General features: G+C 34.2%; 6 protein-coding genes across 7 annotated transcripts; 4 read left to right on the top strand and 2 right to left on the bottom strand.

Moving 5' to 3' along the window:
- Nucleotides 1-1,888: 1,888 nt before the first annotated feature.
- On the bottom strand, nucleotides 1,889-3,099 carry LOAG_01759 (V-type proton ATPase proteolipid subunit 1). The gene is made up of 2 exons (XM_003137297.2): nucleotides 2,859-3,099; nucleotides 1,889-2,421 (listed from the first exon to the last, which is right to left on the bottom strand). The coding sequence occupies exons 1-2, from the start codon at nucleotides 3,067-3,069 to the stop codon at nucleotides 2,132-2,134; spliced, it is 501 nt and encodes a 166-aa protein (XP_003137345.1). The 5' UTR covers nucleotides 3,070-3,099; the 3' UTR covers nucleotides 1,889-2,131.
- A 626-nt stretch (nucleotides 3,100-3,725) lies between these two features.
- Nucleotides 3,726-4,051, top strand: LOAG_01758 (hypothetical protein; the record flags this gene model as incomplete). The annotated part of the gene is made up of 2 exons (XM_003137296.2): nucleotides 3,726-3,989; nucleotides 4,022-4,051. The coding sequence occupies 2 exons, from the start codon at nucleotides 3,726-3,728 to the stop codon at nucleotides 4,049-4,051; spliced, it is 294 nt and encodes a 97-aa protein (XP_003137344.2).
- A 750-nt stretch (nucleotides 4,052-4,801) lies between these two features.
- LOAG_01757 (F-box domain-containing protein) lies at nucleotides 4,802-8,170 on the top strand (the record flags this gene model as incomplete). Its single annotated transcript, XM_020445837.1, has 10 exons — nucleotides 4,802-4,912; nucleotides 5,292-5,473; nucleotides 5,649-5,876; nucleotides 6,033-6,194; nucleotides 6,429-6,555; nucleotides 6,638-6,834; nucleotides 6,923-7,129; nucleotides 7,455-7,614; nucleotides 7,786-7,895; nucleotides 7,990-8,170. The coding sequence occupies 10 exons, from the start codon at nucleotides 4,802-4,804 to the stop codon at nucleotides 8,168-8,170; spliced, it is 1,665 nt and encodes a 554-aa protein (XP_020303749.1).
- Nucleotides 8,171-10,643: 2,473 nt separating this feature from the next.
- Nucleotides 10,644-12,384, top strand: LOAG_01756 (beta-1,4-galactosyltransferase VII; the record flags this gene model as incomplete). The annotated part of the gene is made up of 6 exons (XM_020445836.1): nucleotides 10,644-10,771; nucleotides 10,904-11,127; nucleotides 11,255-11,372; nucleotides 11,452-11,580; nucleotides 11,748-11,877; nucleotides 12,001-12,384. The coding sequence occupies 6 exons, from the start codon at nucleotides 10,644-10,646 to the stop codon at nucleotides 12,154-12,156; spliced, it is 885 nt and encodes a 294-aa protein (XP_020303748.1). The 3' UTR covers nucleotides 12,157-12,384.
- Nucleotides 12,385-13,777: 1,393 nt separating this feature from the next.
- LOAG_01755 lies at nucleotides 13,778-18,773 on the top strand (the record flags this gene model as incomplete). 2 transcript variants are annotated; one of them, XM_020445835.1, is made up of 16 exons in its annotated part: nucleotides 13,786-13,880; nucleotides 14,057-14,190; nucleotides 14,378-14,484; nucleotides 14,804-14,949; nucleotides 15,111-15,243; nucleotides 15,476-15,659; nucleotides 15,847-15,944; nucleotides 16,083-16,164; nucleotides 16,381-16,545; nucleotides 16,800-16,908; nucleotides 17,188-17,325; nucleotides 17,418-17,496; nucleotides 17,619-17,735; nucleotides 17,830-17,999; nucleotides 18,135-18,250; nucleotides 18,639-18,773. In XM_020445835.1, the coding sequence occupies 15 exons, from the start codon at nucleotides 13,786-13,788 to the stop codon at nucleotides 18,244-18,246; spliced, it is 1,869 nt and encodes a 622-aa protein (XP_020306122.1). In that variant the 3' UTR covers nucleotides 18,247-18,250; nucleotides 18,639-18,773. The 2 variants fall into 2 exon arrangements, with proteins under 2 accessions (XP_003137341.1, XP_020306122.1); XM_003137293.2 differs by lacking the exon at nucleotides 18,639-18,773 and having other exon boundaries at nucleotides 13,778-13,880; nucleotides 18,135-18,439.
- A 55-nt stretch (nucleotides 18,774-18,828) lies between these two features.
- On the bottom strand, nucleotides 18,829-21,316 carry LOAG_01754 (hypothetical protein). Its single transcript, XM_020445834.1, has 6 exons — nucleotides 21,258-21,316; nucleotides 20,755-20,886; nucleotides 20,450-20,529; nucleotides 20,138-20,352; nucleotides 19,535-19,626; nucleotides 18,829-19,430 (listed from the first exon to the last, which is right to left on the bottom strand). The coding sequence occupies exons 1-6, from the start codon at nucleotides 21,285-21,287 to the stop codon at nucleotides 18,942-18,944; spliced, it is 1,038 nt and encodes a 345-aa protein (XP_020303747.1). The 5' UTR covers nucleotides 21,288-21,316; the 3' UTR covers nucleotides 18,829-18,941.
- Between the last annotated feature and the right edge of the window lie 3,941 nt (nucleotides 21,317-25,257).

Raw genomic sequence — 25,257 nt, 5'->3', positions numbered from 1 at the left:
GCAATAACTAGTAACGCAAAAAAAATGGCTTTGCAATTTCCACGATTACACAAAAAATAAAAAACAAATGACAGTAATGAACTGTAAAAGAGAGATAGGTACCTGGACAAGGACTCAAAAAGGTAATATTGATGAATCACCTAATACACTATTTCACAATGGAATATAATGTCTACAAAATACCAGCAGAGCCAAAAACATTTAGTACAAATGCAAATGCTTATTCCAAACGCCAAATAAAAACAATGGTCTTTTGATTTCTCTTTTACAACAAGAGTTTGCTAGAAATACAACTGAAAGATAAAACAGGAACAAATTAAGAAACAACTGCTCCATTTAGAAAATAGATGATTGGAACATTCTCTTCTAGCGAAACAATTTAGATTCCGCTAAAATTTAAATCGTCGAGTACCAAACAAAGCAAGAATAATGCTGTCTCTTTCGCTGACAACCAGAAATAAAGTAATTCATTTGCTATCAACATACTCACTCTGCAAAAATCATGGGAATGGTATATAGTACGAAGCCTCATCTCAATGATAACGACAATGGAACAGAAATGATCCTTTTCACTGAAGACATTTCAGTAACGGAGAAACAGTGATATTGAGATAATCTATTGACAGTGCTTGAAAAGCTGCAAAATCAAATCTTCCCTTAGTATTGAATGAATATTACTTCACAATTTCATCCATTAAAATGAAGCTTGTAAAAATAATCCACAGTAAACAAATCTATCACCACAATGACGAGAAATGCAGTAAATTTACTTACAGCAAAGTGTCAAGAACGAAATCTACTGTCTTCAGTAGAAAGTATAACGTGATGATATCAGTTTCCATCCTACGAATATATTTCAATGTTTGATTTCACACAGCTGCTTCTCACGATGAAAAACTGAACTTTCTTATCAAAAATCTTTCAATCCAAAACGTCCTGAAATCACCTGTTAAGCTCTCCTAACCGCTAAGCCATGTATAAGTTAGGGAGTGTTTTCTAAATGAAACTGATGCGTAAGACCTCCTGCAAATGTTTTGTTACAAGCTGATAATGTAAGGAAATCTGTGATACTGAAAATAATGTATGGTGAAAATTATAAGCGAGAACTCGAGAAAGCTGAAAGGAAAAGCCTCCATAAAAGCAAAGCTAATGAATCCATCAAAAGGCTCCGTTCAAATAAATATAGTTCGATAACGCAAAAAACGTACTAAGGAAATGGTATTACTTCATCACTAACAAAATATATCTATCAAATATGGGCCAACGAGTTGACATCGAGACCTATCAGTTTTATAAACCTTATGTTCGTAACAGCATCATCCAAAGACTAAATTGGAAATGCAACAAGTATATAAAAATGGTAGATATTGATATCACGAAGCTCAAATCTGATCATTTAAACACGATTCGGGTTTTTTCATAACTGAAGCCAATAACACCTAAAAATATTATGTGACCTCAATTAATCGAAATACCAAAGTGATCTTTCTTCACCATTAGTCCGCAAAATAAGGTAAATAGTCATGAACACCTAATTACATGCTCCCATAAGCAACATCACATAAATTCTGAACTTGAACTAATCAATTTCAAAACAACTTTAAATCTGAAACAATTCAAGCATATTGAAAATGAAATTATTAAAATGAGCTGTGAAGCTTGCCGTATGTAAATGACAGCTGAAACAAGATAACTCTGATAACGTGACATCGCAATTTTACTGAAACATCATGTACAAATCTATGTGCAAAGTACACGAAAAGTAGAAATATGGACTAACGTCATTAAATCATAATCTAGGAAAATCCCTTTAGATTGTTGCAAAGTAATACATATTGAACTTTGATAAGATTTTCTAGGTCTCAATAAGCAGCACATTGTTAATTTCGCAATCTACTCACATAAGCCCATATGTTCAATACTTTTACATTAACAAAAAATCAACTAAATTACGGTCGAAGTCAACATTCCATAATAACATTGCAAATGACTGAGGATTCGTCAAATAATTTCAAGTACTTAATCTATGTAAAATACATCAGCCTATAGCTTTTTTCTTCTAGGTTTCCAGTCAAAATGTAAAACTAAGATCTACTTGTGGTCTGATATTTGTCCAAAAATTGCATGTAAATTATGTTGCTCCTAAGATCAGTGCAACAATCATACCATACAGACCGAGCACTTCAGCGAAGATAAGAATCAAGATCATTCCTATAAAGAAACGCGGCTGTTGTGAGAATGCCCGAACACCAGCATCACCTGTAATTCCAATTGCGTAACCAGCTCCCCAGCCACATAAACCACATACCAGACCTCCAGCAAACATACTGAATCCCTGATCAATTTTAAAGCCATCAGCGGATGATGTTACACGACCGGCATATATTACAGCAACCACCAATCCATAAATTGCAACAATACCTGAAAACAAACGTAATATCGAAAGGCGAAAATGCATTACTAACTTTTTAAAGCTATTCCTAACAGACGAAAATATGAAAAAAAATCGGTTCACAACAAGGATCGTATTAAATGTTCTAACAACACTGATAACTTTGGGAACGGCCTGTTCATCACCAATTTTCTTCAAATTTGTAGATTTTTTCACAATATAAGTTACTACATTTACATTTACAAAGTGCATACTGAAAGCTTTCTAAACGTGAACAATAATAATAGTGCCAAATGGGAACTGTACTATTTTGCAAAGCTTCTTGTGGCTTAAACGACGTGAATAATACTTGAGAATAAGGAAAGTAACCAAACAATCTATTCCAAAGCGTTTTTTACTTCCTCGAGATGGATAAGCGTCCAGTAGAACTTTTACGTGGCTCACGTACCAGACTTGGAAAACTTACCTGCCATTACAACAGGTATGATAGCTTTCATAACAAGGTCAGGACGTGTAACAGCCATGGAAGCAATGCCTGTTCCTGATTTCGCAGTACCACAGGCTGATCCGGCTGCCGTGAACATCATTGCAGCGGATACTCCAAGTGTACCAAAGAAAGGTCCATACATCGCATTCTCCGCATCTACCGTAGGCTCATATATTTCTCTAGCCGACATCTCGAGTTTCTGAAACAATTTTCTTCCAACACACACATCAAAATAAAACATTTTTAGCAGTACTAACGACCCCAGGGCAACGTCTCGAGCAACAGAGGCAATCATCCTCAGACAAAACGGGTTACCTCTCCCTTTTTGCTCCTTGCTGATCACCTCTCTTCAAAAGCAATCTTCACTATTTATCGCTGAAGAGTCCTATTTCAATGAACGAAGTTAGAGATAAGTAAGAGTGTCATGTTCTCGATCAGCAGAGCATTAATAATAAGGTGATCAGGTGATACGAGTTTGGCTGACAAACGTAACAAAATTATTAGTTCTTTAGTTCTCTTGTTTCGGGAAAAGTTCTTCACCTTATCAACAGAATTATCAAGTAGTGCCATTGTCTTTTCTTTGGAATGCTTTTCACAATCTTAACGTAATATCAGGGAAAACAAATTATTACTTCACCAGGTGAGGAACACTGAGAAACGAATTCTGCGCATAATTAGAACTCAATGTTATGAGGTAACCAGAACGACGGGTCTACATAGTAAAGAAGAAAAGAATGTATATGGCACGTCTTTTTTATTGCATGACGAAGTAACGAAGAAGGAGTATCAGACTTTGCTAATTCTCGAGACTTCTTCGAGAAGTCCCGGAATGGGTTCTCGAGAAGCATGGTGACATCCACACAAACACACGAATGTGTGACAAGTACGAGAAACAAACGTATGCGACGAGATGAAAAACATCACAATGACCAAAAATCGAAGAACATTACGGTGACGCCTATATCTATAGCTGATTGGAATGGCTTACAGGCGGTGCGGTGCGTCGCGTTTTATATTAGTGTTTGGTGGGAACTGAAAAAGGCTGGGAATGAAAATTTAGACCTGTGGTGTTTTAATCGTGGTTTTACGGGGTTTCCGGAATCATATCTGGTTTGTCTTACTTCCATACTCCTTAGTTTCAGCAGGGTAACAGAGAGAAAAGTGCGGCGTAATGGCTAGGGAGATCATATTTCTAGTTAGAGACGTGGAGTTCGGTATCGGTTGCAAATTCTCACAGAAACAATGCGAACTTACTTTTTCTTACCCTCAAACTTAACTCTCTTCTCTCCGTTCTTCCTTCCCTGCTGCCTTCTTTTTGATAATTTGGGAGGGGAGGGGAGTTGGGGATGGGGGCTTTTCTTTTCCCTGAGTAAGAAAGTACTGAGAGTTAGGCGTGAAACAAATAATAGGGTGAGGATGGGGATATTACTCTTCAAGTCCGTCCACAACGGTACTTGTTAAAATATGTTGTATCACACCTTGTCATAAGGTCAATGTGAGCTGAAAGTTCAATTCAGAATTTTGGATTCCATCAGCTGTCTGTTTAGCATAGCTCAGTGCTTTGAAAAAGGTGTTGGGAAATGGGGGGTCTATGGGAAGTGGATTTTGATAGTACATTGCATGCTAAGTCTCAAGCGGAATTGTAGCCAGTAGCTGTAGGTGTTGTCATAGATCAAAAGGTTTTAGAGCCATCCTTCCAAAGAGTGTAGCTGTGGTGCTTCAAGCAAATATTTTTAGACATAAAACCAGTTAACGCTGGGATGGCATTACTGAAACTACAAAAGTATTTGAAAAATTGAGGTTCGTCGAAGAAAGGTGAAAGTGTTGAAACGTTGAATTTCAGGTTATTACTTTGAATTACTTCGATATGGGTCCAGTGGATTACTTCCCTTCATTTAAAGATTTCACTAAATAGCAACAAAATGGTGATGAAGAAACGGAAGACGAAATTGACACAATTGAAGCGACGAAATAACACGCGAAAAATGGTGACGAGAAAACGTAAGCGGAAAGGAAACATCGAGGATATAGAGGTCATTCTTTGTTTGATGTTTCCATAAGTTTAAGAGGCGAAAACCACTCTGTTAACGTATCATTGGACTTGGTAGGTGAGTCACCATTTTGGAAAGAGATATTCAACATCTGAAATGTGATTATATAATAGAAAATCAAGAAATTTCCAGCGATTTCTTTCCTTTCTGAGCTTATTTCATCCATGGAAGTCTGTAACGTGATTCCGTCCATGTTAATGTTGATTGGGATATTACACCAAGATTTCACAGTCCGCTTGGTTCAGTGGTAAAATGCTTATGTCAAATTGATACATTTTTTATAAAGTATCAGTTTGTAATACTTTTTATAAAGTATCAATTTCGTAAAAATTTTTATAAAGTATCGTTTTGTAACTTTTAGAACGTTGAATTACAATCGATACCTTCTACCTCATCCTTGCAGTCTTTAAATTCATCGTCGAAAGGGCAAGTAACTATGCTGAATGATAGGAATGATAGTGATTTGGTTGGAGGCAATTATTTTCCTTTCTCTGAACTTCCTTTGAATGTTCAGAAGAAAATTTTGACTTATTTGCCTTTGAAGTGAGTTTCTTTTGTACCCTAAGAAGTATATTTTTTTGAAATGTTCGTTTCGGTTTATTAAATTGCTTTATCTGTTTCCATTATGTCTTATTTTTTCGTTTTTTGAAAATTGTCAAGTTCTGATGTATTGGGGTACTGCTATACAAATATGCTTTTACCTAAATATAAACTGCAGATGCCGTGTACGTTTGGAGCGTGTATCGATGACATGGAAAAGATTGTTAAATATATCATGGCAAAATATTACCTTCGCAGACATTCCGTCTACTGTTACGAATTCTTTTCAAATCCGGCCAATTGATGACCATCATGTTTGTGGCTTCTTACAGAAATGCGGACGTTATTTACGCTACATTGATTTCTTTATTCCGCATGTTAATATTGGCAGACATGTATTGTTCAGGTAATTTGCATGCAGCAAAGTAGTAAAAGATCTAAGGAGATTTTTCTTGGATTGATTTTAATTTTTCGTTTGATATTTAAGGACTGTTAAATTTTATTTTAGCGCTATACTTCGCACAGGTGTTATTCTTTGTAATCCCAAGCTCTGTGTTTGCAGCATCTGTCAGAGATGTGTAAACTTGCGTGAATTGCGCCTAATAACGGATGTAAATGGTTGTGCAATGACAAATCTGCTCAAAGAATATAGCCATCAGCTGGCTCAACTCCAGTCTCTTAGTATTAGTTATCAAGCTCAAGATGAACTCTATAATGGGATGCGGTAAACTGTTTCTTGAATTTCAGTTCTGAAAATTTATTCTGTCAATAATGAGTTTTCTGTGAGTAATGTGAGTGGGAATTTACTTCTGTGTGTAAGCTCATATAATAAAATTATTCATCCTGTCACTATTACTGAGGTTGCTGAGTTTAACACAGCTTCAAAAAAGTAATTAATTTGATGGTGACTTGATTCGATTCATTTTAACTCACCCGATGTGATTGACTTGGCTTTCAGCGCTGTGGCTCGTTCGATGACAGAATTGCGTTCTTTTCGTTTGGATTGCTATACGATGCCTGCAAACGTATCCGCTTTATTTCCTAATAGTCCTCATATGAGAATCTATTCGCTTTTATTGAAACAGGTGAGATGTAGCTGATATCAGTTAAATTTGATTTGCATTCATTGATTTTGTTCCGGACTTCAAATTAGATAAAACCTTTCAGCCAGCTAATGTTAGTGCCAGCAGTAGTTCATCGATTCAAGGATCTACTCTGCAGTATGAATGTAAATATGTTCGTCCTGAATTTGTAATTGATTTCTTTGCTTATTTGGGGGATGTGTATCTCGAGCTTGAACAACTTGACATCTCATTTGATACCAATTATCCGGTGAATGAAGAGAAAATATATCATAATTTGCGGTAAGTGCCTATTTTTATTTTGTGAAATTTTAAATTTGTTTTTAATTGAAGTTCGGGATTTATATTAGAGGTTGTTTTACTTTTTCAGTATGATCGGAACAACGCGTGCATTGAAACGTTTGAATTTGCGAATTGCCGCACTGCTGGATAACAATACAGAATGGTTTGGAACACGAGCTTTACAAGCCCTCGCCTATTTTCCGACACTGACTCACTTATCACTGTGGACATGCGCTCTACCGTTTGATTTACCGCAGATATTGGCGGAATCACCGTTGGCGAATAACCTGACAGTGTAGGCTTGTTTACTGTTGTCTAATTTGTTTCGCTTATTTACCGTTACAGTGATGTAATGTTGCTATGTGGTGGTTCATTTGCACCAGCGCAGGTGGTAATGACATTTCTTCATTTATAATAATCTCATCACTCTTCAAGTGTACGTACATGATTTGATCGAAATCTAGTAGGTATCTCTTGACTTAGAATGACTGGAAGGAATTGGTAAAAAGTATATTTACTCCTAATTAATGTTTCTACTGAATTTTGTTAGATTAAATCAAATAATTCTTAACATTATTATTAGGACATTTTTTTGTATAAATAAATACCTTGACATTCAGGCTTCGATTAGCTATTGTACGCAATCTATCGAACAATATGTTATGCGCCATATTTCGTGCATTACCATCGCTCACTTCATTTACCTTAATATATAGCGTTGATGGGCGTTTCACATGTCCAGCTTGCATTGATGTGTTGACTTTCGTGCAGTTGTTTCAGGTATTGTCTAAAGCTTCCTTTCAAGTTTTTATTCAAATTTTACAATCAACATGTAGTTGAAATATTGATCGGAGGAATGCCAAAATTATAAATAACATTTGGTGACTTGCCTAAGTTGAATATAAATACGGTGTTATAGTCGATATCATATACTATATTTCGGTTTTCCAGTATTGCCCCAAGATAAGCGAGCTGGAACTCCATGATTGTGTTACGGTGGATATTACACGCTTGGCTATAGCTGCCCACTCGCATTTTCATAATTCAAGCACTTCTTTAGGGTATGTTTCCTCATTCCTGTCCTTGCTAAGGTTTTTCGATCTATTTTCAAAAAAAAGTGTAAGTGCAGATTCAAATATATTTTATTGTTTTTAGAAGTGATGGTTGTCTGAAAATAGTAGTAAAAACAAGAGAGCGTAAACGACGACGTGATTCGTTGAATAGACTACTACGCTGTTGTACAGAGATTGAAAGCACACAAAATACAACTATTGTTAGTATCTACAAAACATGCTGTCATCTGAAAAAAACACCAATTCTTCCTGAACATCGATAATTTATCCTTTGATTTTATCATCTGTCAAGTTTTTGTACCCGTGTATTGCGTTTTAACTTACTTATTTAGAGAAGTTTTTTCAATAGTGGTAGTTGATATTTTGATTTTGAGATCTTTTTTATTTCTAAAACACGTTCGAATTGCTATTTTTGGCAAATTGCCTGAAACTTTTTTGTGCTTGTATCTAAAACTGGTCAACTGCTACTCTATGACTTAAATGTGATCACTGTCTTTTGAATTGTTTTCTGCGTCTTTCCTTTCGACTTTTTTCACCTTAATTTTTTGTATAAATAGTTTGAAATAACAGATATTTGTCGGCGTTTTTCATATTGTTTTCACTGGTAGGGAAGATTTCTACCTTTTCATTTTTTCAGATGGCTCCCTTTATGTATCAAAGCGGTTTTGAGAACTTTCGAAAATTTCGTTGTTTTAGACTGAAAGGTACATACTTTCAGAATCTTCCTCGTTTTAATGACTTTTCACTGTTACTCTTCCACTGCCCTGTTGATGTTTTTTTTGTTGCTTCCATTATTCCAAATTTCTTAATTCCGAAAAATATTGAATCTTGATTTGAGCTGGAAAATTAAGAATTAGAACCGATTACTATGACGGCAGCTCCTTTTTATTATGGCATGGTATTTGACGTTTTACCTCTTACAGCATGGTAATAATAACCTAGTATTTTATATGTTTTAGCTTTACTTTTTGCCAAAACAATGTTTTATTGTGGGAAAATGAAAAAATTGAAATTCCATTTTTCTTTCAAGTTGAAAATCGGAGTGTGAGGCTAAGGCTTATTTGTTTTTGTCAATATTTAGTCCTGTAAAGTATTTTCTACTGTAAAGTATTTGCGTTTGCCGGGTTTTTGCCTCACATACTTCTGTGCCACTTGCTGCATGTTGTTTTCTGCTGCTTATTACTGGCTTTTTCTGTTTTTGTTCAGTTGTAAAAATATTTTCATAAATTTGTTAGAGTATGTTCTGAGCATTTCCTTAATTTATAGTTTCGAAAATTTTTAAGGGTGATTTGAAATAACTCCGGAAATACTTTGTATTCTCGAATGTTTTTTTTGAAAGTATTTAATTCGCTTCATGGTACTGTTCAGTATCTTCATTATATGTTACTTGCAATCATTTTGCTCTTGTTCAGTATTCTATCATTTATTGTAAACGGTGGAATTTCAACTGCAAAATTTTAACTGGTAATCTTTGTTAGGTGAAGTTTTATGTGCCGGTATTTCTGTGAAACTTTCGGTGTATTTTACATTTCATTCCTTTCCTAGTTAGTAGTAATATCTGTTGTTTGTTTCGTGCTGGGCTTAAAGGTCAAAGTTGTTTTTCTAGTTAACTGTTCTGCATCTGTTAATCGTTTTCTTTGTTGCAGGAAGAAAAGTTATCTGAATATATTATAGAACTGCTTGCTTTCTTCAGATGAAATAGGATTTTTGTTTCGACACAAAGGGGGAACCTAGATCAGGAATATTTGAAATGTAGCAGAGATTTGTGGAGAGTGATGGATTTTAATTAGGTGGGTGAAGAAGCTCCTTACGATAGCTTGTTGATCTCGGGCAGGAATGTGACTGAGAAGGAAGTGGGAAGCAGATTCAGTTGGAGGAATTACACATATATCTGAACTTCGAAGAGAGATTTAAGTTTTACATCGTTGATTTTGACTGATTTGGGAATAAATTTGAAGTCGTGCTGGTTTGTGTTTAAGATCCGAACTGGATTCCTGCGTCTTTATCAGTTCCTGTGTAAGGTACACTCAGATGCGACATACCACTGACGGGTGAATTCAGTGTTGGGATGGGGATATATTGCTGATGGAGGGAGATATGAAGTAACCATAGGAATTTTGTTATTTGGATATAATATTGATATCTTGGAGCATTACTTTGTCATCACAAGCACCAGTGTTCATATCGTGGAAATCATTTTAAAGTCTCAAATCAGAGGATTTTCAAGTTCTTTATAGCTGGTGCTATTCAGTTGTTCGAGATGCGTCTCAGCATCATTTGAGATGGGATATTCGAATACGGTCAACGATAGGGTAATATGGATGCAAAACTTCAATGAACACAATTAAATACATATACTATGAGCGTTTTGACACCTCATTTTTCAGAACGTCTGCTTGTTACCCTGAAATGTCGTAGTGATGATTTTAGTTTTAAATGCAGATTCGATATCTGAAGAGGAAGATATTCAGCGGTTAGTCTTTCATTTGCGGATTATTTCAGAATAAAAAGACTTGAAGTTTTTTCTTTTTTCAAGCAATTATTTGGTCAGTTCCAACTCTCTCAGAGAAGAAATTTTGCTTAACTATGCTTAAAAAGTGGGTCATGAAAATCTTGATTTGTTTCGAATTGTTTGCCGTTTCTGTCGAGCAATTTGTGCTGTTTTCATGGTTTATGTATTGGATTTCGACTCATAGTTATTCTATTAATATGATATCATTAGCATTTTTTCAAGTTATGTGGAAGAAGGAATCTGTAAAGAAGCCTTCCACTTGGATCTGTATCATCGGTATGGTACTTTTTACCATATTTGTTATTGGAAGCTGGAAAAATTACGTTGATTCAGATTATCAGCTTTTTCACTGGTAGGTTATCATCGTATTACGCTAATACAGATTGATAATAGCATAAATCATTTCTTTATGGAATCGATGAACTCAGATGAAATCGAGGTTGAATATTAATACTCTAGTGGTTGCTTAATTTTTTCGATTTAGGCATGTGCCACTTGCAACTGCCGTTCCAACTCATATGTTATGTGTGTTAGTGCCATATCGTGATCGTGAGGAAGAACTACAAATATTCGTTCCTCATATCTATCGTTTCCTCAATGAACAACGTGTTCTTCATAAGATAATTGTTTTAAATCAGACGGATGCATTAAGATTTAATCGAGCATCGCTGATTAATGTTGGATGGTATGAAGCAGATCGAGTAAATTGTATAATATTTCCGCCTTTTTTATATTCCTTTATCCTGGCAGAAAACATAAACGTTTACATTTAACGAATTCCAATAAGGGTCGCTCTTAAGTGTTTTAAGTACTTAACTTTTCATATTTTAGGTAGGGTGTGATTATTTGGTTATGCATGATGTCGATCTTTTACCTCTAAATCCACAATTAGATTACTCATATCCAGGAAAAGGTATTGTTCGACATATATCTTCTCCGGAATATCATCCGAAGTAATTTCTTATGCATTTTTTTTTTTTTTTTTTTTGACAAGCAAGTACTGGTAAGGTTCCTTTATTCTTTTATTCACAGGTACAATTATACGAAGTTCGTTGGCGGTATTTTGCTTTTGACAATGTCCGATTATAAAACAGTGAACGGCATGTCAAACAAGTACTGGGGATGGGGTTTGGAAGATGACGAATTTTATCTTCGTTTAAGGTAAATCTGTTTTATGTATTAGTATACTGAATTTAATTATGGACGGAAATAAAAAGGCAAGTTATAAAAAAAGAAGAGCATTGTTAAATAGAATGTTCTTCTTAACAGAAGATGATCTGATTTTTTAAAAATATTCTAATTTCTTGGTTTGTGAAGATAACTTTAAGGGATGCAAATTTGCTCTCATCTTTGCAAAGGCCAGTGAATTTAACATCAAATCGTTCCAATACTTTTCGCCACATACACGATCCAAGACTGCGAATGAGAGATTTCAAGATATACGGAAATCAAAAACAAGTAAGCTTTAATTTTATTATTCATAGAGTCCTTTAAAGTAATTCAGTTTATATTGCTTTGTTGTACTTTTAGTACCAAATGTAGTTTAAGTAAATCATTGCAAAGGCTTGCAACTCCTTTTAGATGACTCGCAAAAGAGACCGCATTAGTGGCCTGAATTCTGTAAAATATCGTATCACTGGACGAAATTTACTCAATTTTCAAAAGCGACCGGTGGTTTCTGTGCTCAATATTGAATTAGAATGTGACTTGAAATGGACGGATTACTGCAAAGCATGATATAAATAGTTCTTCTTAAGTTACATTGTTTCTTTCTTCTAATAGTACAATTTCACCTTTCATATGAATTTTGTTTCTAAGAATCCCCACTTGCAGTTTGAGTACGAGTTGAATGTAGTAATAGTACTTTGTCAAAATGCTATGATAATGAAAATTTATCTATCCCGAAAAAATTTCATTCATTATTTTATTCAGCCATTCTGTTGTTGTAAAAACCATAAAGTGAAAGTTTTTTCATGCAATACGTTGCAGTTTTGGTTTAGATTTTTTTTGGTCTAGCTTTATAAATGTTACTATCCTGAACTGTGAAATGTTTATCCAAGTGGGTCGCAGTGATCTGATTGTAGAATTATGTCGCCGAAAACTTTATTCTGAATTGAACTTTATTCTGAATTTGAAACTTTATTCTGAACTTTATTCTGAATTGAATTGACCGGTTTAGAAGAACTAAAATTTATTTTGAACGATTTTGTGAAAATTACTACGCAGTTTGTGATGTATGAAGATTCGCAGCAGTGTAAAAATGGCATCACCTGGAGAGCGTTCCGTTGTTTTATAAAATCCCATCTGGCCATTTCACAGCAAGAAATTTATTATTTGTTCTAATTTTTGATACCACTGATGCATTTCGTTTTTCGTTAAATTATAAATATTGTCTACCTTGAACTAAAGCTTCTCTTACTTTTTTTTTGGATTTTATTCACGGAGTTACATATCGTAACTCTTGTAAGACAAAATGTTAGCAGTTATTAAAGCTAAAAGCGGTGCTACGGACAAGATAATAACATTACATAAACATCTGCACTAAAAACTGTATTTCTAGTCTCATGAACTTAGGCTGTGATGTGACTGTTCGTAGTTATACTTGAAATGAATTGTCTTTTAAAAAACATTACTTGGATAATACATAGGGTGCTCCCACTTTTAAACTAAATTTCTTTTTTTGACTTAGGTTATGCTTAGTCCTTGTTGGAACTGACAAATTTTATGCTTTATGCTCAAGAATAAAACTTCCATTCTCTGATTTGATATTTCTTTTTAATCCCGTATAATAAAGGCAGTTTGTAAATGTATCTTGTCTGCTTTATGAGTAATATGATGCGGTGACGATTGATGATTTGGTGATATTGTAATCAGATAGATGGCAAAATTATTCATGGACATATACATATATATATATATATATATATATATGTATATATAGATGGATGGATAAATAGGTAAGTAGATTAGATAGATAGGTCAAAGAAAATCACATCAAATTACATCGGTCATTTCTTTAGCCGGTTCATCACTATTTGATGTGGATAGTCGTGAATTTTCCAAGTTCTATACTTGTATCGTAATTACACTCAGAAAGTATAATTAGCTTTTGCCGAGATGAGTTGCATTGTCATATGAATGGTATGATGGCTTCATCTTGCTAAAAGATGGAGGAATCTTTTATGTGGTAAAGAATATCCTTATTTAGATTTACAATTTCCGCAACGTATTGAAAATATTTCTGTACTGCTGTATTCATATATGTTCATACGGCTGGCCAGCTGTGGTTGATTATTGAATATGTTTCTTTTTGACTTATTTTGGATTAGGGAGCTGTTTGCTTTTGATTTTATTGATTTTATAGTAATGAGTTTGGGAATCGATGGTGTTGCCGTTTTAGCCGATCTTCACTGGCTTCTCAAGGAGTCCGAAATGAGGTGTTTGGTTGACGCTGAGCAGTGGTATGCTTCAGTTTTTTGTTTTTTAACGCAGCATTTAAACACACATCCGCGGATATGATTTCTGTAACTCTCGTTGATTTTAATTACTTAATATGCTATAGTTTAAGTTCATTAGTATTGGTATTTTTCCGATCAGTTCGTGGATGACAAGTAGAATGTCAGTTTAATTGTTTTAGGGCTAGCGAAATGCTATTTTATGTCAGTGAGGATTGGCATAGTTCCTATGTGAAGCATAAGTCGGCACAACCAGAAACAGCGCAGATGGATTACAGTACGACCGAGCCACATTTGGTCAAAGTTGCTGCTTTTGGTTCGTTTTCGTAGGAAGAATCCAAATAAAAAAGTTTGCATAAAATAATGTTTAACATATTTTATGCCTATACATTTCATTACCTGTACATTTGGTGCAGTGTGTTTCATATTGATTGCAGAGCATGCTAAACATAACTATCATAGCTATCAGTTTATGTTTCTGAGTGTTACTAAACTTTTTGCAGGTAGAGCTTTAATCAAAAAAAAGGAATTTTATCGAGCTGCTTATTTCCTGAAACAAGTAAAAGTTTCGTCATATGATCGTTTCATGTATTACTGGGCGAGATATTTGGTTAGCATTTTACTGTTTCTTTTTTTAACTTAGAAATCTTACATTATTCATTAGGATGGGGTTTTTGGAAACACATAGACCATTATAACCTGGAAATAGGAGTTTTCGGAATATGTTTTGCGTTACATTTTATTACTGGAAAGTGGACTTCTGTGCTATCGACAAATTATACTTAGCTAGACATTTTGGATTAGTATAGGTAAGTGCTTCATTTTTCTTCACTCTTAATCGAATAGGGAGTACATGATGCAACATTGTTCATTTTCACGCTGTTTATGTTTTTTTAGCACCATTAAATTTTACATAACACAAAAAACAGGCGTATGAATATAATCGACTTGAAACTGAGGCAGATTCAATTGGTCGAATGGAGTACGACGATTCGGAACTTAAGGAACTTCATAATGAGCTTTGTCTGCTTGGTAGTGATCATCCGGAATATTTCGATACATTTCTTCTATACATGTTAGTTTGTTTTTTTTTTTTTTTTCATAACTAACAAAATATTCTTGTCAGCACAGTCACCTTAAAGAAGCGTCTTGGACTTCATATTATCTGGGAAATAATCGAATAAAATCTAGTACTTGTGATAATCCTAGTTTCGAGATAAAGGAAAACTTTTGCAGTCTTGCAAAGGTTCGTTGCAGTCTGAAATTGAAGGATAAAGCAAAGGAAGCATTCCTTGAATCTGTAGCATTGAATCGAGCTATGTGGCCTTCATGGGAGGAGTTGATTATGCTTGTAGATTCTGTGGACGAGGTAAGATGAATTCCAGAAAAGTAACATATATTTTGTTCAAACAATTTCCATTGCTTTCGCATGAATTTTTCCTACTACACAAAGTATGACGTCCATATTGGAAAATCAATTACTTTCTTCTCTGAACCTTACACTTGGTCCAGAAGTTTCGTTTTCGAAATCATATTTGATTTAGAATTAGTAGTCCCGTCGTATTTCAAATTCTGTATTTACTTGATGACCACTGTTGCAGGCTGAAACAGAGGCGTACTCTGCGGATGGACACTGGATGTATCAGTTCTTTAGAGCTGCAGTTCTTTCTCGCTTTCAATTGCACAAGAATGCATTAGAGCAGTATGAAAAGTTGAGCGAATGCGGTTTCCTAAATATGCCTTACATTATGAACCAAGTTGCTGCTTCGTTAAATAATATGCAAGGTTATCAACCGACTAATCTTTTTCAAAAACGTCAACACAGTTTTATTACTTTTACTTTTATATTTTATATGAAAGTTATATTTTATATGATTTTTACACTTTTGTATTTTATAGTTTATACTTTATATATCTTTTGTGTTTTTATATTTTATATTTTTTTTATATTTTACTGTGACTTTTAATTCAGAACATGATATGGCGTTGGAATTTTTCAAAAAAGTGCGCAAGATTGATCCATATCGCGTGGAACAGATGCATTTATTCTCCGATTCTTTATATGTTCGAGTAAGTCGATCTTTGACTTGGAATAATTTTCGAGGATTTGAAAATAGACGAAAGTATTTCGAAATCCATTTTCATTTGAATTATTGCTTACCAATCTATTTATGTATATTCTAAGTCCTAACTTCCCATTTCTTTCAGGGTTTTCGTTCAGATTTAGCCGATCTTGCTCATACTTTCTTTAAGACACACAAATTTTGCTGGGAAACATGCTGTATAATAGGCAAGTTTTCTATTTAAAAAATTTCTTCGTGTAAACCACGAAGAAAAAAAAGTAGAATTTTTTGAAAAAAAAAGTTTTGAAAACAATATAGCAATTAAAATTTTTTTGGAAATAATACAGCAATTAGTTCGAAATAACTTGAAATCGATCTCTTGTTGAACTACTGGTGCTTTTAGTATTTCACAAGATCTCGCTATTTAGGAAACTGAATTTCAGCGAATTACTATAGTTTGAGAGGTGAACATGAGAAGGCAGTTGTTTTCCTGCAGCGCTCACTTAAGCTCAATCCTAATAATGCAGCAGCATGGACACTAATTGGTCATGAGTTCATGGAACAAAAAAATAATCCAGCTGCATGCCTTGCATATCGGAAAGCAATCGGTACCTCACATATATTGTTACACATATTGCTTTTCATATTGAAACGTGCTGAAATTTGAAGTTAGACTAAATCCTGAACCATAGATCACTAGAATGCATTCAATGCTGTTTGCCGCTATACGGCAAGAATTAAAAGTAAAATGTAATTTGCTTTTCTCGGCGCATATGCGGGACTAGAATTTAAAGGTATACTTGCGTCATTAGTAACTAATTTGACGAATGTGATTTTCATTAGAATTTGATGATAACTTTAGAAGCTGATTCACATGATTATCGTGGCTGGTATGGTTTGGGTCAGCTTTATGATATATTGAAAATGCCTTCATATTCGCTCTACTATTATCAGCAAGCTCACAAATGCAAGTAAGAGTTACTTTTTTCATAATGTTAACAACAAATCAAGAGATAATTTTTAAAGATAGAATTTGTTCCGAGAATTTCGGGCTCCTCAGAACGTCGGCAACGTGAATCTTTTTGAAAAAGATTACGTGGAGCTTGATCTAAAATCACGGTATTCCATAAAACAAAGGTGAGCTAAGTAGTCCTGATTGCATACAGAATTTGAGAATGGAATTAAAGTGGACTGTACTCGAAATGTTCAGTTTCTATGTATTTCGCTGTCCAATGTTTATTGCTTTACAGACCGGATGATTCGCGTATGTTAGTTGCGTTAGGTGAAGTTTATGTCCGACTTAGTCAAATTCCCGACGCTCAGAAATGTTTTCTGAAAGCTTATAAGGTTGGAGACGTCGAGGGAACTGCGCTTATGCTACTTGGAAAGTGAAAAATATTTTCTTTTTTCCCTTTTTTGGTTTTCATTTATATTTATGTACATATGTAGTACGACTTTAGTTCACTTTTTTTTGTTGTAGACTCTATGCAAAGTGTTACGACAATGATCAAGCTGCATTAATCTATGAAAAATATTTGAATGTCTATGGTGAAGAATTCGTGAGTTACCTGTCTTCTCACATTTTCCTTCGCACGTCTTGTTTCTCGCAAAAGATGGCTGCACTCATTTTGTGTTTAACATCACTTCCTTCTGCAGTGTTATCGCCCATATAAAATTTTAGATGGATGACTTGAATAATGTTGCAACATGTTGTTCTTTCCTTGCCAAATATTATCTGAAAAAAGGTGACCTGGATACAGCTACTCCGTTTGCACAACGTTGCCTAGAATATGACACCGTACGTTTATTTCCCATAGAATGCGCATAATTAACGTTTTGGAAGTGATATTTATTTGTAGTTTATTATTGCAATTAACTAAATTCATTTCTAGACAAAAGAAGAAGGACGAAATACGTTGCGCCAAATAAGTCAACTACATCATCGATACAGCGTATTGCCTGAAACACTTGTTGCTGCATCAAATGCAACACCAATGGTAGCCATGCATCCTGGAAATGTCCAGTGTCAGGGAATTCATGTTTTACCTTCAGAGAGTTCAACGTAAGCTAAATTTTTGTCGAATTAATAGATAAACTGCAGCAAGTAGATAACAATATCTCTTATATAATAATTGGTGAAAGTTCTTTTTTTTCTTGTACCATCTGGAATTGACTTTTACAATAAATGTTTTTATAGCCCTCTTCATGGTTTCCGGACACCAACAATCGAAGAAGGCGAGGCTGAAATGGCCATCTCATCTGATGCCTCCGATGTTTCCGACGAATCATCTTTGAATGCTTCATACTAAAAATGTTCCTAAGAGTTTCTTCTAATACAGTTGAGAATCCTTATTTCTGAAGTAGCATTCCAAACTCCATTAGAACTCAGCTGTGACTTGGTTAATTGTAAAGTGCATTGGTTAACAGTAATTTTACCCGCTTAGAAAGCAAGGGATTTTTCCCGCTAAGGAACTCCGCGCAGCAAAATAGTATACTCTCAAAAATATAAAATATACTTTACTTCACTGACTTCAATCTCCTCTTCCAGTTCTTTGCTTTTCCAAAAGTTTGTCCCTAAGTTTACAGATATGTTACCTCTATAACCGACTTAAGACCAGAGATGCTCGAAATTCGTTACAATTGTTATAGTTTTAATGTTATATTCTAGCTATATTTTAAATTACTTTTAGCAATATTTTAGACTACTCTCAATGTGAATTAATTCAACTGCGCCAGTTTTTGGAAAATTGCTACAAAGACTGATTGGGACCCTTACTATTTAGAACTAAAAACGCTTAGACGGTAAATTTTATCTTCTAGCTGAACCTTCTAGCTTCTAGCAACTGTTTCTTTGTTTACTTTCCATTCTCTACTTGAAGTAGAACTAAAGCAAAATGAGAATTAAACTGTCCACCAATCCATGTCATACTGCTCGGTCTAAAAGCCGAAAATCTGTTCTTGAATTACTGTTTATCCAAGTTTTTATATAAACCATTAAAAAGAATTAATCGCTACTAGAATCACTACAATAATCAGCCAAGCCTTGAAGGGCAGATAATGATGGAGCTAGTGAAATCGGTTGTGATTTCCTACCACTTTCACATTTTTTTGAAATGGAATATTCTGGTAAATCTTCAGGACTGCCAATTGCATCCTGAATTTCTGTTTTTACAACCATCGGTTCACTCCTTCCCATTCTTTGTTTCTTGATAGTAACAATTCTTGATAAAAGTTCCTTTTGCGATGTTCGTTTATGTGCTACCACATTATCTTGTCCTGACGTGTCTGGTTTCAAGTTTGTTCTGTCGGCAGATGAACAACTTGGTTTCTGATCTTCAACAGGCTCATGTTTTATTTCTTGTTTCACATACATCGGTAAATCCATATCTTCGTTTTCATCATCCAGTATTCGTTTAATAACTTTACCATCCTCCATCCTTCCGTATAATTTTTGGATGAATTTTTCATCTTCTTCTTCCTGTAGCCGCACAGTCTGAAACAAATTCTTGTACTTAGAAATGTAACGATGAGAAATTTGTACTATATGTCTTACCAGCATTAAAAGAATTTGGTAAATAATATATAAATTCAAGTCACCTCTGCTTGAATCCCGATTAGATTTTGGAAATACTGGTCAGGGCCAAATGTTTCATGGCGTCGATTTGTCTCTTGTAATTCTTCTAATTTACCTGAAAGTTGAGGATTTCAGTTTATAAAAACTATATATATTTGTAGTGCACTTCTATCAACGCTAACGACCAATCATAGTTCGGTGGTTCGAGTAGCTTGAAACAGTGGATTTCTCTTCGCAATTTAGTTCATGCGTAGGCCAATTGCCGATGACAGACCACCTGCAGCATCAATGGGAAACTTCCATAAATCAAGTAATTCAACTTATTCATCACCAACAGCTTGGAATGTTGAACTTCTATTATGTTTTAGGATACCATACTGTATAGCTTCAAATTAAAATTCACAGCGATAGATGTGGTTTTTAAGCATTCGAAGAAACACTGCCAACACAACAGGCTTATGCAAACACTGTTATATCTCAAAGGTGAGTCGATTCAATTAAACATACTGACAGCCTCAAACGTGCAATTGGCAGATGTTGCCATGACGGTAAATGTGCTTACTTGGAGTAGCTATTGCAGTAAATGTAACTTCCTTATGATCATTTTCATTAATTCATTTACTTACCCAATGCTTCCATTTCGGCTCGGCTCATTTTTGTTCTTTTTTCAAGCATTTTCATGGGATCTTTCTTCTCCTCCTCCTCTTTCGTTTCTTTTGCTTTCTCCTCCTGCTGATACAGCTTGAAGGCTTCGAAAAGGCGAGTTGCTCCATGTTCTTGCTGATAGTCACAATTTTCCAGATCCGTTTTAAATGTTATTTCAGCCAAACAGTTTGGACATCTGTAAGACACAATATGCAAGATCATAGACTTTAGAAATTATGAACGAAACTTGAAAACCAAAAAAAAGAAAATGAAGTCACCAAAAAAGAACTAACCGAAAATAAAATCGAAAGATTTTCAACCCCAAATAAGTCTCGCCGTCCGCGGTCTCACGTCTCATGTTAAACTTTTTCCCCTAAAAATGAATGGGAAAAAAACTTCGAAAGTAAGACTAATGATACAGTGCTTATATTTCATTCTAAACTTTCCATGCCACTTTTACAACTTGTATATATAATATCCATAGTTGACTGCAAAGCTTTATGACAATCAGCATCATAAGGCATTGAATCAAGACCAGCTTCTCTTTTCAACTCACCGTCAATGATCACAAAGGGACTTGAAATTAAAGCAAGTATACCTTGTATATGTACTCATGGCAAGTATCGCACTGCATATTATAAGGTGCCATTACACGTTGCACAAACTGCCTGTTGCGCTGTCCTTTTGCTCGTGGGATTTTCGAGGGATCAAAATCTGGCGGATAATATTTCTGGAAAATTTATTTCTTTCAATAAGACAAACTTACAAGTAAAATCACTGAAGAGTTGCAAACTAATAGCAACGAGTTGGATTAAGCTTCACGGTCGAGTGGGCCTGCGAAACTTGTAAAATATTTCATTTATATCAAGTTCATGAAGGCAATTTACTATTAGATTTCTTCACTTGCACTGACTCCCTTTTTAAGATGATTACCAGTGGTAAATTTTGCTATTCGATAGTCATCACAACATGGAGGAGGGAAAATGAAGGAGCTATTCTCGGTACCCATCTGTGTGCTAGTTTTGTTGAAAGGTTTTACAGTGCAGTGAAATTTTATAATGAGATCTGGAATTTGAAACTGAATTACATTGCAAAACTAACCTGAAAGACCTTCCTCTCTGTGCCAGTCATATCTAATTACTTGCGTCACACACCTGAAATCGAATCCTCAATTAGTTGTAAATGGGAAGGATGACAAGGTACACCAGCCTCCTCGGTCATCCTGCGGCGGTCCGTTGAATAGAAGAGTCTTTTGGATGAGATGAGGTTTTTCACAGGGTGTTTTAGCTTCCAGAGCTCCATGTACCTGCTTTGTCTCTGTGATAGATTTCGTGAAAGTTAGGTTTCAAAGAAGGTTGCAAATAAATTCAATAACCAAACAACTGTACCTGAACGGAGTAAAAGAGAAAAAAAGAGGTAGGAATCGCTCTCTCACGGGTCAATTAGACGATGCATTCCAGCCTTAAATTTTACGGTAAAAATGTCCTCAGTATCACTGAGAATTTACAAACTAACAAATAACGATAAAATAAATGGGAAGTTATTTGGATGCAGTACATTTATCAACAAAAATAAGTTCATATACTGGTCAACTTCGTGATTGGACACCTGCAACACTAGTCTCCTTCAACAAGTTTCTCATCATCGAAATTGATGTTGCACGTAGATAGCTGAATGAAACATTCATTGTGTCTTATAAGTTTGAACAAAACAGCTGCTTATGTATAAAAAAGAATTACACTGTTCCAAAATAAGTAACGTTTTTGAAAGGATTTCGGGTTTTTGAAAGAATGGATATTCAAGAAATTTCAGGCTTTTAGTTACGAGTATATAATGCGTATTGAAGGGTTAAAACAAGAGCTGATTCTTTTCAAATTGCTTCGAATTTTTTTGGTATTAACAGAAAGCTATATTTTATAAATATAGTGAGTGGCAAAATTAAGTGTGGTTTCAGAATTATGTAGATGGGTGAGAACAGAAATGTAAAAGATCTTAGATAATAAAAAATTATGGAATGCTCCAGAGAGATGATGTACGTTTTTTCTAAAAGTGATAATCACAGCTATGAAACAGAATAGCTTTGCACAGATATAATGAGAGGTCATTCTCAGTAATTATCGAACTTTTTAAGTACTTACACAAATGATAACAGAACTTGATAGTAAAGTTTTTTTTGTTCAACTTTTAGTTTTAATATCGAAACGTCCCGTGATTTTTCCACTTCTTATTAAATGATAAACTTTAGAAGCCAAAACATCAGCTCACACTTGTGAATCTCAATTAATCATTTGGCCTGAAGTTTGATAGACACATTTACAGTTCTACAATGAGAGCTTTGTTACTGGTATTGAGTTCTAGATGCCATAATCAAATAGTATAAGGTACAAAAATATGTGTTAATTCTCGTTTTTTTTTCTTTTTTAGATAAATGTGAATGAACTGGAGGAGAGAGATGTTAATCAAAATGTTGTTAGGGAAGTATTACAAATATTATAGTACATGGGAATCATTTCTTTACATTTTTTAACTTAGTTTTATGAACAAGAAAAATTGATTTTGCAAGGATACTTTCACCATTCCTTATCATAAATTCATAAATTTTAAAATTTCTTAAATTACTTTGCTTAACAGCCACAGCTATCGATTTCATTTTGAATGAATTATTAGCTGGTGAAATTGTGTGTGTGTATATCTGTTATTCGGCATAGGTGAAAGACAAAAAAAAGGCATGAATGAAGGAATATGAGGAAGAAAGAAAACCTGATCCAGTCATTTAGTTCTGATGATCATAACGACCCTTCCTTTTTTTAGCCACAATTGATTATTTAAGTATACGAATGTAAAAAGCATAAAATGTGCAGTTCTCTACTGAAATTAAAAAAAATTCGAAACCTCGAGTGTTACCAAAAAGTTTCTGATTAGTTTCGTGCAAGAAATTTTATTAAGTATTTTTGATTTTGTTCAAAAAGTAAAGTTTTAAAAATTTAAAGCCACCCTCCTCTGACATGTAAGCAATTAATTTTTTCCAATAATATAAATATAGAGGAGACTCGAAGTTTTCAAAATCTGCATAATATGCAAATGTGCTCAAAACATTGTTCATAAATAATAACATTTTAACGATATGGTTGCATTGGTTTCTTACTCGTAGTATAGTGTTGTAAAGGAGTAATTGAAGTGAAGTGCACTTGGAACAGAATCAGTTTGTTATCAAGAAATAAACGATACGATACGATCAAATTGTATTATTGCCGTGGACAACTAACGAATAATCATTTCCCTTTTTTTATTGAACGATTTCTTTGAGTTTCGTTTCATTGCCCTTTTTCTCCCCGCAATGATTTTATTTGCAATATAAAATTTTTCGTTTAACCTTTAATTTCGTTAGTTTCTTTTCATTTCCATACTGATAGTTTCAACTTTCTTACTCATTGGATGAATATTATCCGGCTAAATACTTTAATTTAATTTGAAATGCGTTATATCAAATATTTAAACAATTTTGGCCTCATAAAAGAGATAGATATTTTCGCTTAATAAAACTAACGGGAAAGGAATTTTTATTGATTTAACTTGAATTCCATTCGTCGCTAGCTGGTTTCACATTCGTTATGCTAGATAAATGTTCATGCTCTTAATTGCGAGCCGTATCTATCCATATGAATGAAAATTCACTTTTAAGTGAATTTCCACTTAAAGTACTTAAAGAAAATTCACTCTAACGAATAATAATGCTTGTAATAGCACTTTGTTTATTTTATCCTAGCTATCATGCAATCAAGCTGCATTTTAAATGAATCATCCTGCAATTAAATCAATCAAATCTGAGCAGTAAGAATCACGGAAGTGGTATGACACAAATTTCTTTCAGACCGGTTTTCAATCTTCACATTTCTCTCTTCACAATGTTGTCTTGGTGCTTCTTTTCCCTGCCCTGTATACGTTTTATTTATATTATCAGTATATTCTGTGAATATTTCCCATCCGTTAAACAAACAGATTATTGGACAGTGTCATATCATACCTTCCAAAACGATAATCATGTGTGAGATACGTGAAAGTATTGAAGACTTCGACCACTTTTTTCTTGCATTGCTGAAGTCTTATAACTAGCATAACATTTTCGTCGTGAACTACACTTTATTCTTTCCCCATCATAAGCAGAGGATGAAATAAAAACCGATAGCTAATTAAAATGTGAGTAAGACATGCGATGTCATCAACATAGCTGCGTATTCCAATAAGTTGTATAATTTCCAGTACTGAAAGTAATCATAAGAATAGTATTTTCCTAAGATGCGGAATTATGCTACTAACATTTTTCTGTCATAATCTCGAAATACACAAATTCAAATACAAAGTCAAATACATAGTATAGTTCGAAATACAAAGTCACAAATTCACTTGCATTGCTGAAGTCTTTATCATTTTGCATGTTTACATCATAGATTGCAAACATTTCTGATCACTGAAATAAATTGAGAGTCGTTTTGGTGGACTCAGTTCGGATATTTAAATTTCCATAGAAGCCCTGTCTAAGTGACGGAGATGCACGTACCGTATGTTTTCACCTGAACTTGTATAGTATTATATTTATTTTTGTTTTGTTACATTACAAAAGGACTCAAAAGGAGATTTTGGAATTTACACTGTCTGTACAAATTAAAATTTCTCATTTGTGTTAAAACATTCTTTTGAAGAACGTATGAGTAGAGTGAATCACAAAGACCATAAGAAAATTATCGCTTCAAAAATTGTAGGACATACTGTACTCAACTCTAACGTCAATCTTTCTTCTTAATTGCTTTTTCAATTTCATATAACAATGATACTTTACCTTCAAATACTTAAAATAGTAATGGATGATAGTGAAGAAGAAAAATCTGATAATATCTTAATGGTAAAAATGATTGTTGCCGTTATTCATTTTCGAAACTAATTTATTTCCTGAAATTAATTTTATAATTTCATCAACTGCTCATTTCATTCGTTTTATTTATTTAGTACAAATAGGGATGAAATTAATAAGAAAATGATAAAAAAGTACGAATTCGACCAATAACGGCGCCTTTTACAGATAACTGGCAGGGTTTTATATTTG

The sequence above is a fragment of the Loa loa genome, assembly GCF_000183805.2.
Source record: "Loa loa unplaced genomic scaffold supercont3.95, whole genome shotgun sequence".
Taxonomy (NCBI): Eukaryota; Metazoa; Nematoda; class Chromadorea; order Rhabditida; family Onchocercidae; genus Loa; species Loa loa.
The sequence above is the reverse complement of the archived record's forward strand: the minus strand, read 5'-3'. Positions and strand labels throughout refer to the sequence as shown.

Coding starts and splice junctions, on each gene's coding strand:
- LOAG_01759 (XM_003137297.2), bottom strand. CDS start 3,069: ATGTCGGCTAGAGAAATATATGAGCCTACGGTAGATGCGGAGAATGCG. Junction 2,422..2,858: donor CATACCTGTTGTAATGGCAG/GTAAGTTTTCCA, acceptor GTTTGTTTTCAG/GTATTGTTGCAATTTATGGA.
- LOAG_01754 (XM_020445834.1), bottom strand. CDS start 21,287: ATGACTGGCACAGAGAGGAAGGTCTTTCAG. Junction 20,530..20,754: donor GCCATGAGTACATATACAAG/GTATACTTGCTT, acceptor ATTCATTTTTAG/GGGAAAAAGTTTAACATGAG. Junction 19,431..19,534: donor TAATCGGGATTCAAGCAGAG/GTGACTTGAATT, acceptor AATTTGTTTCAG/ACTGTGCGGCTACAGGAAGA.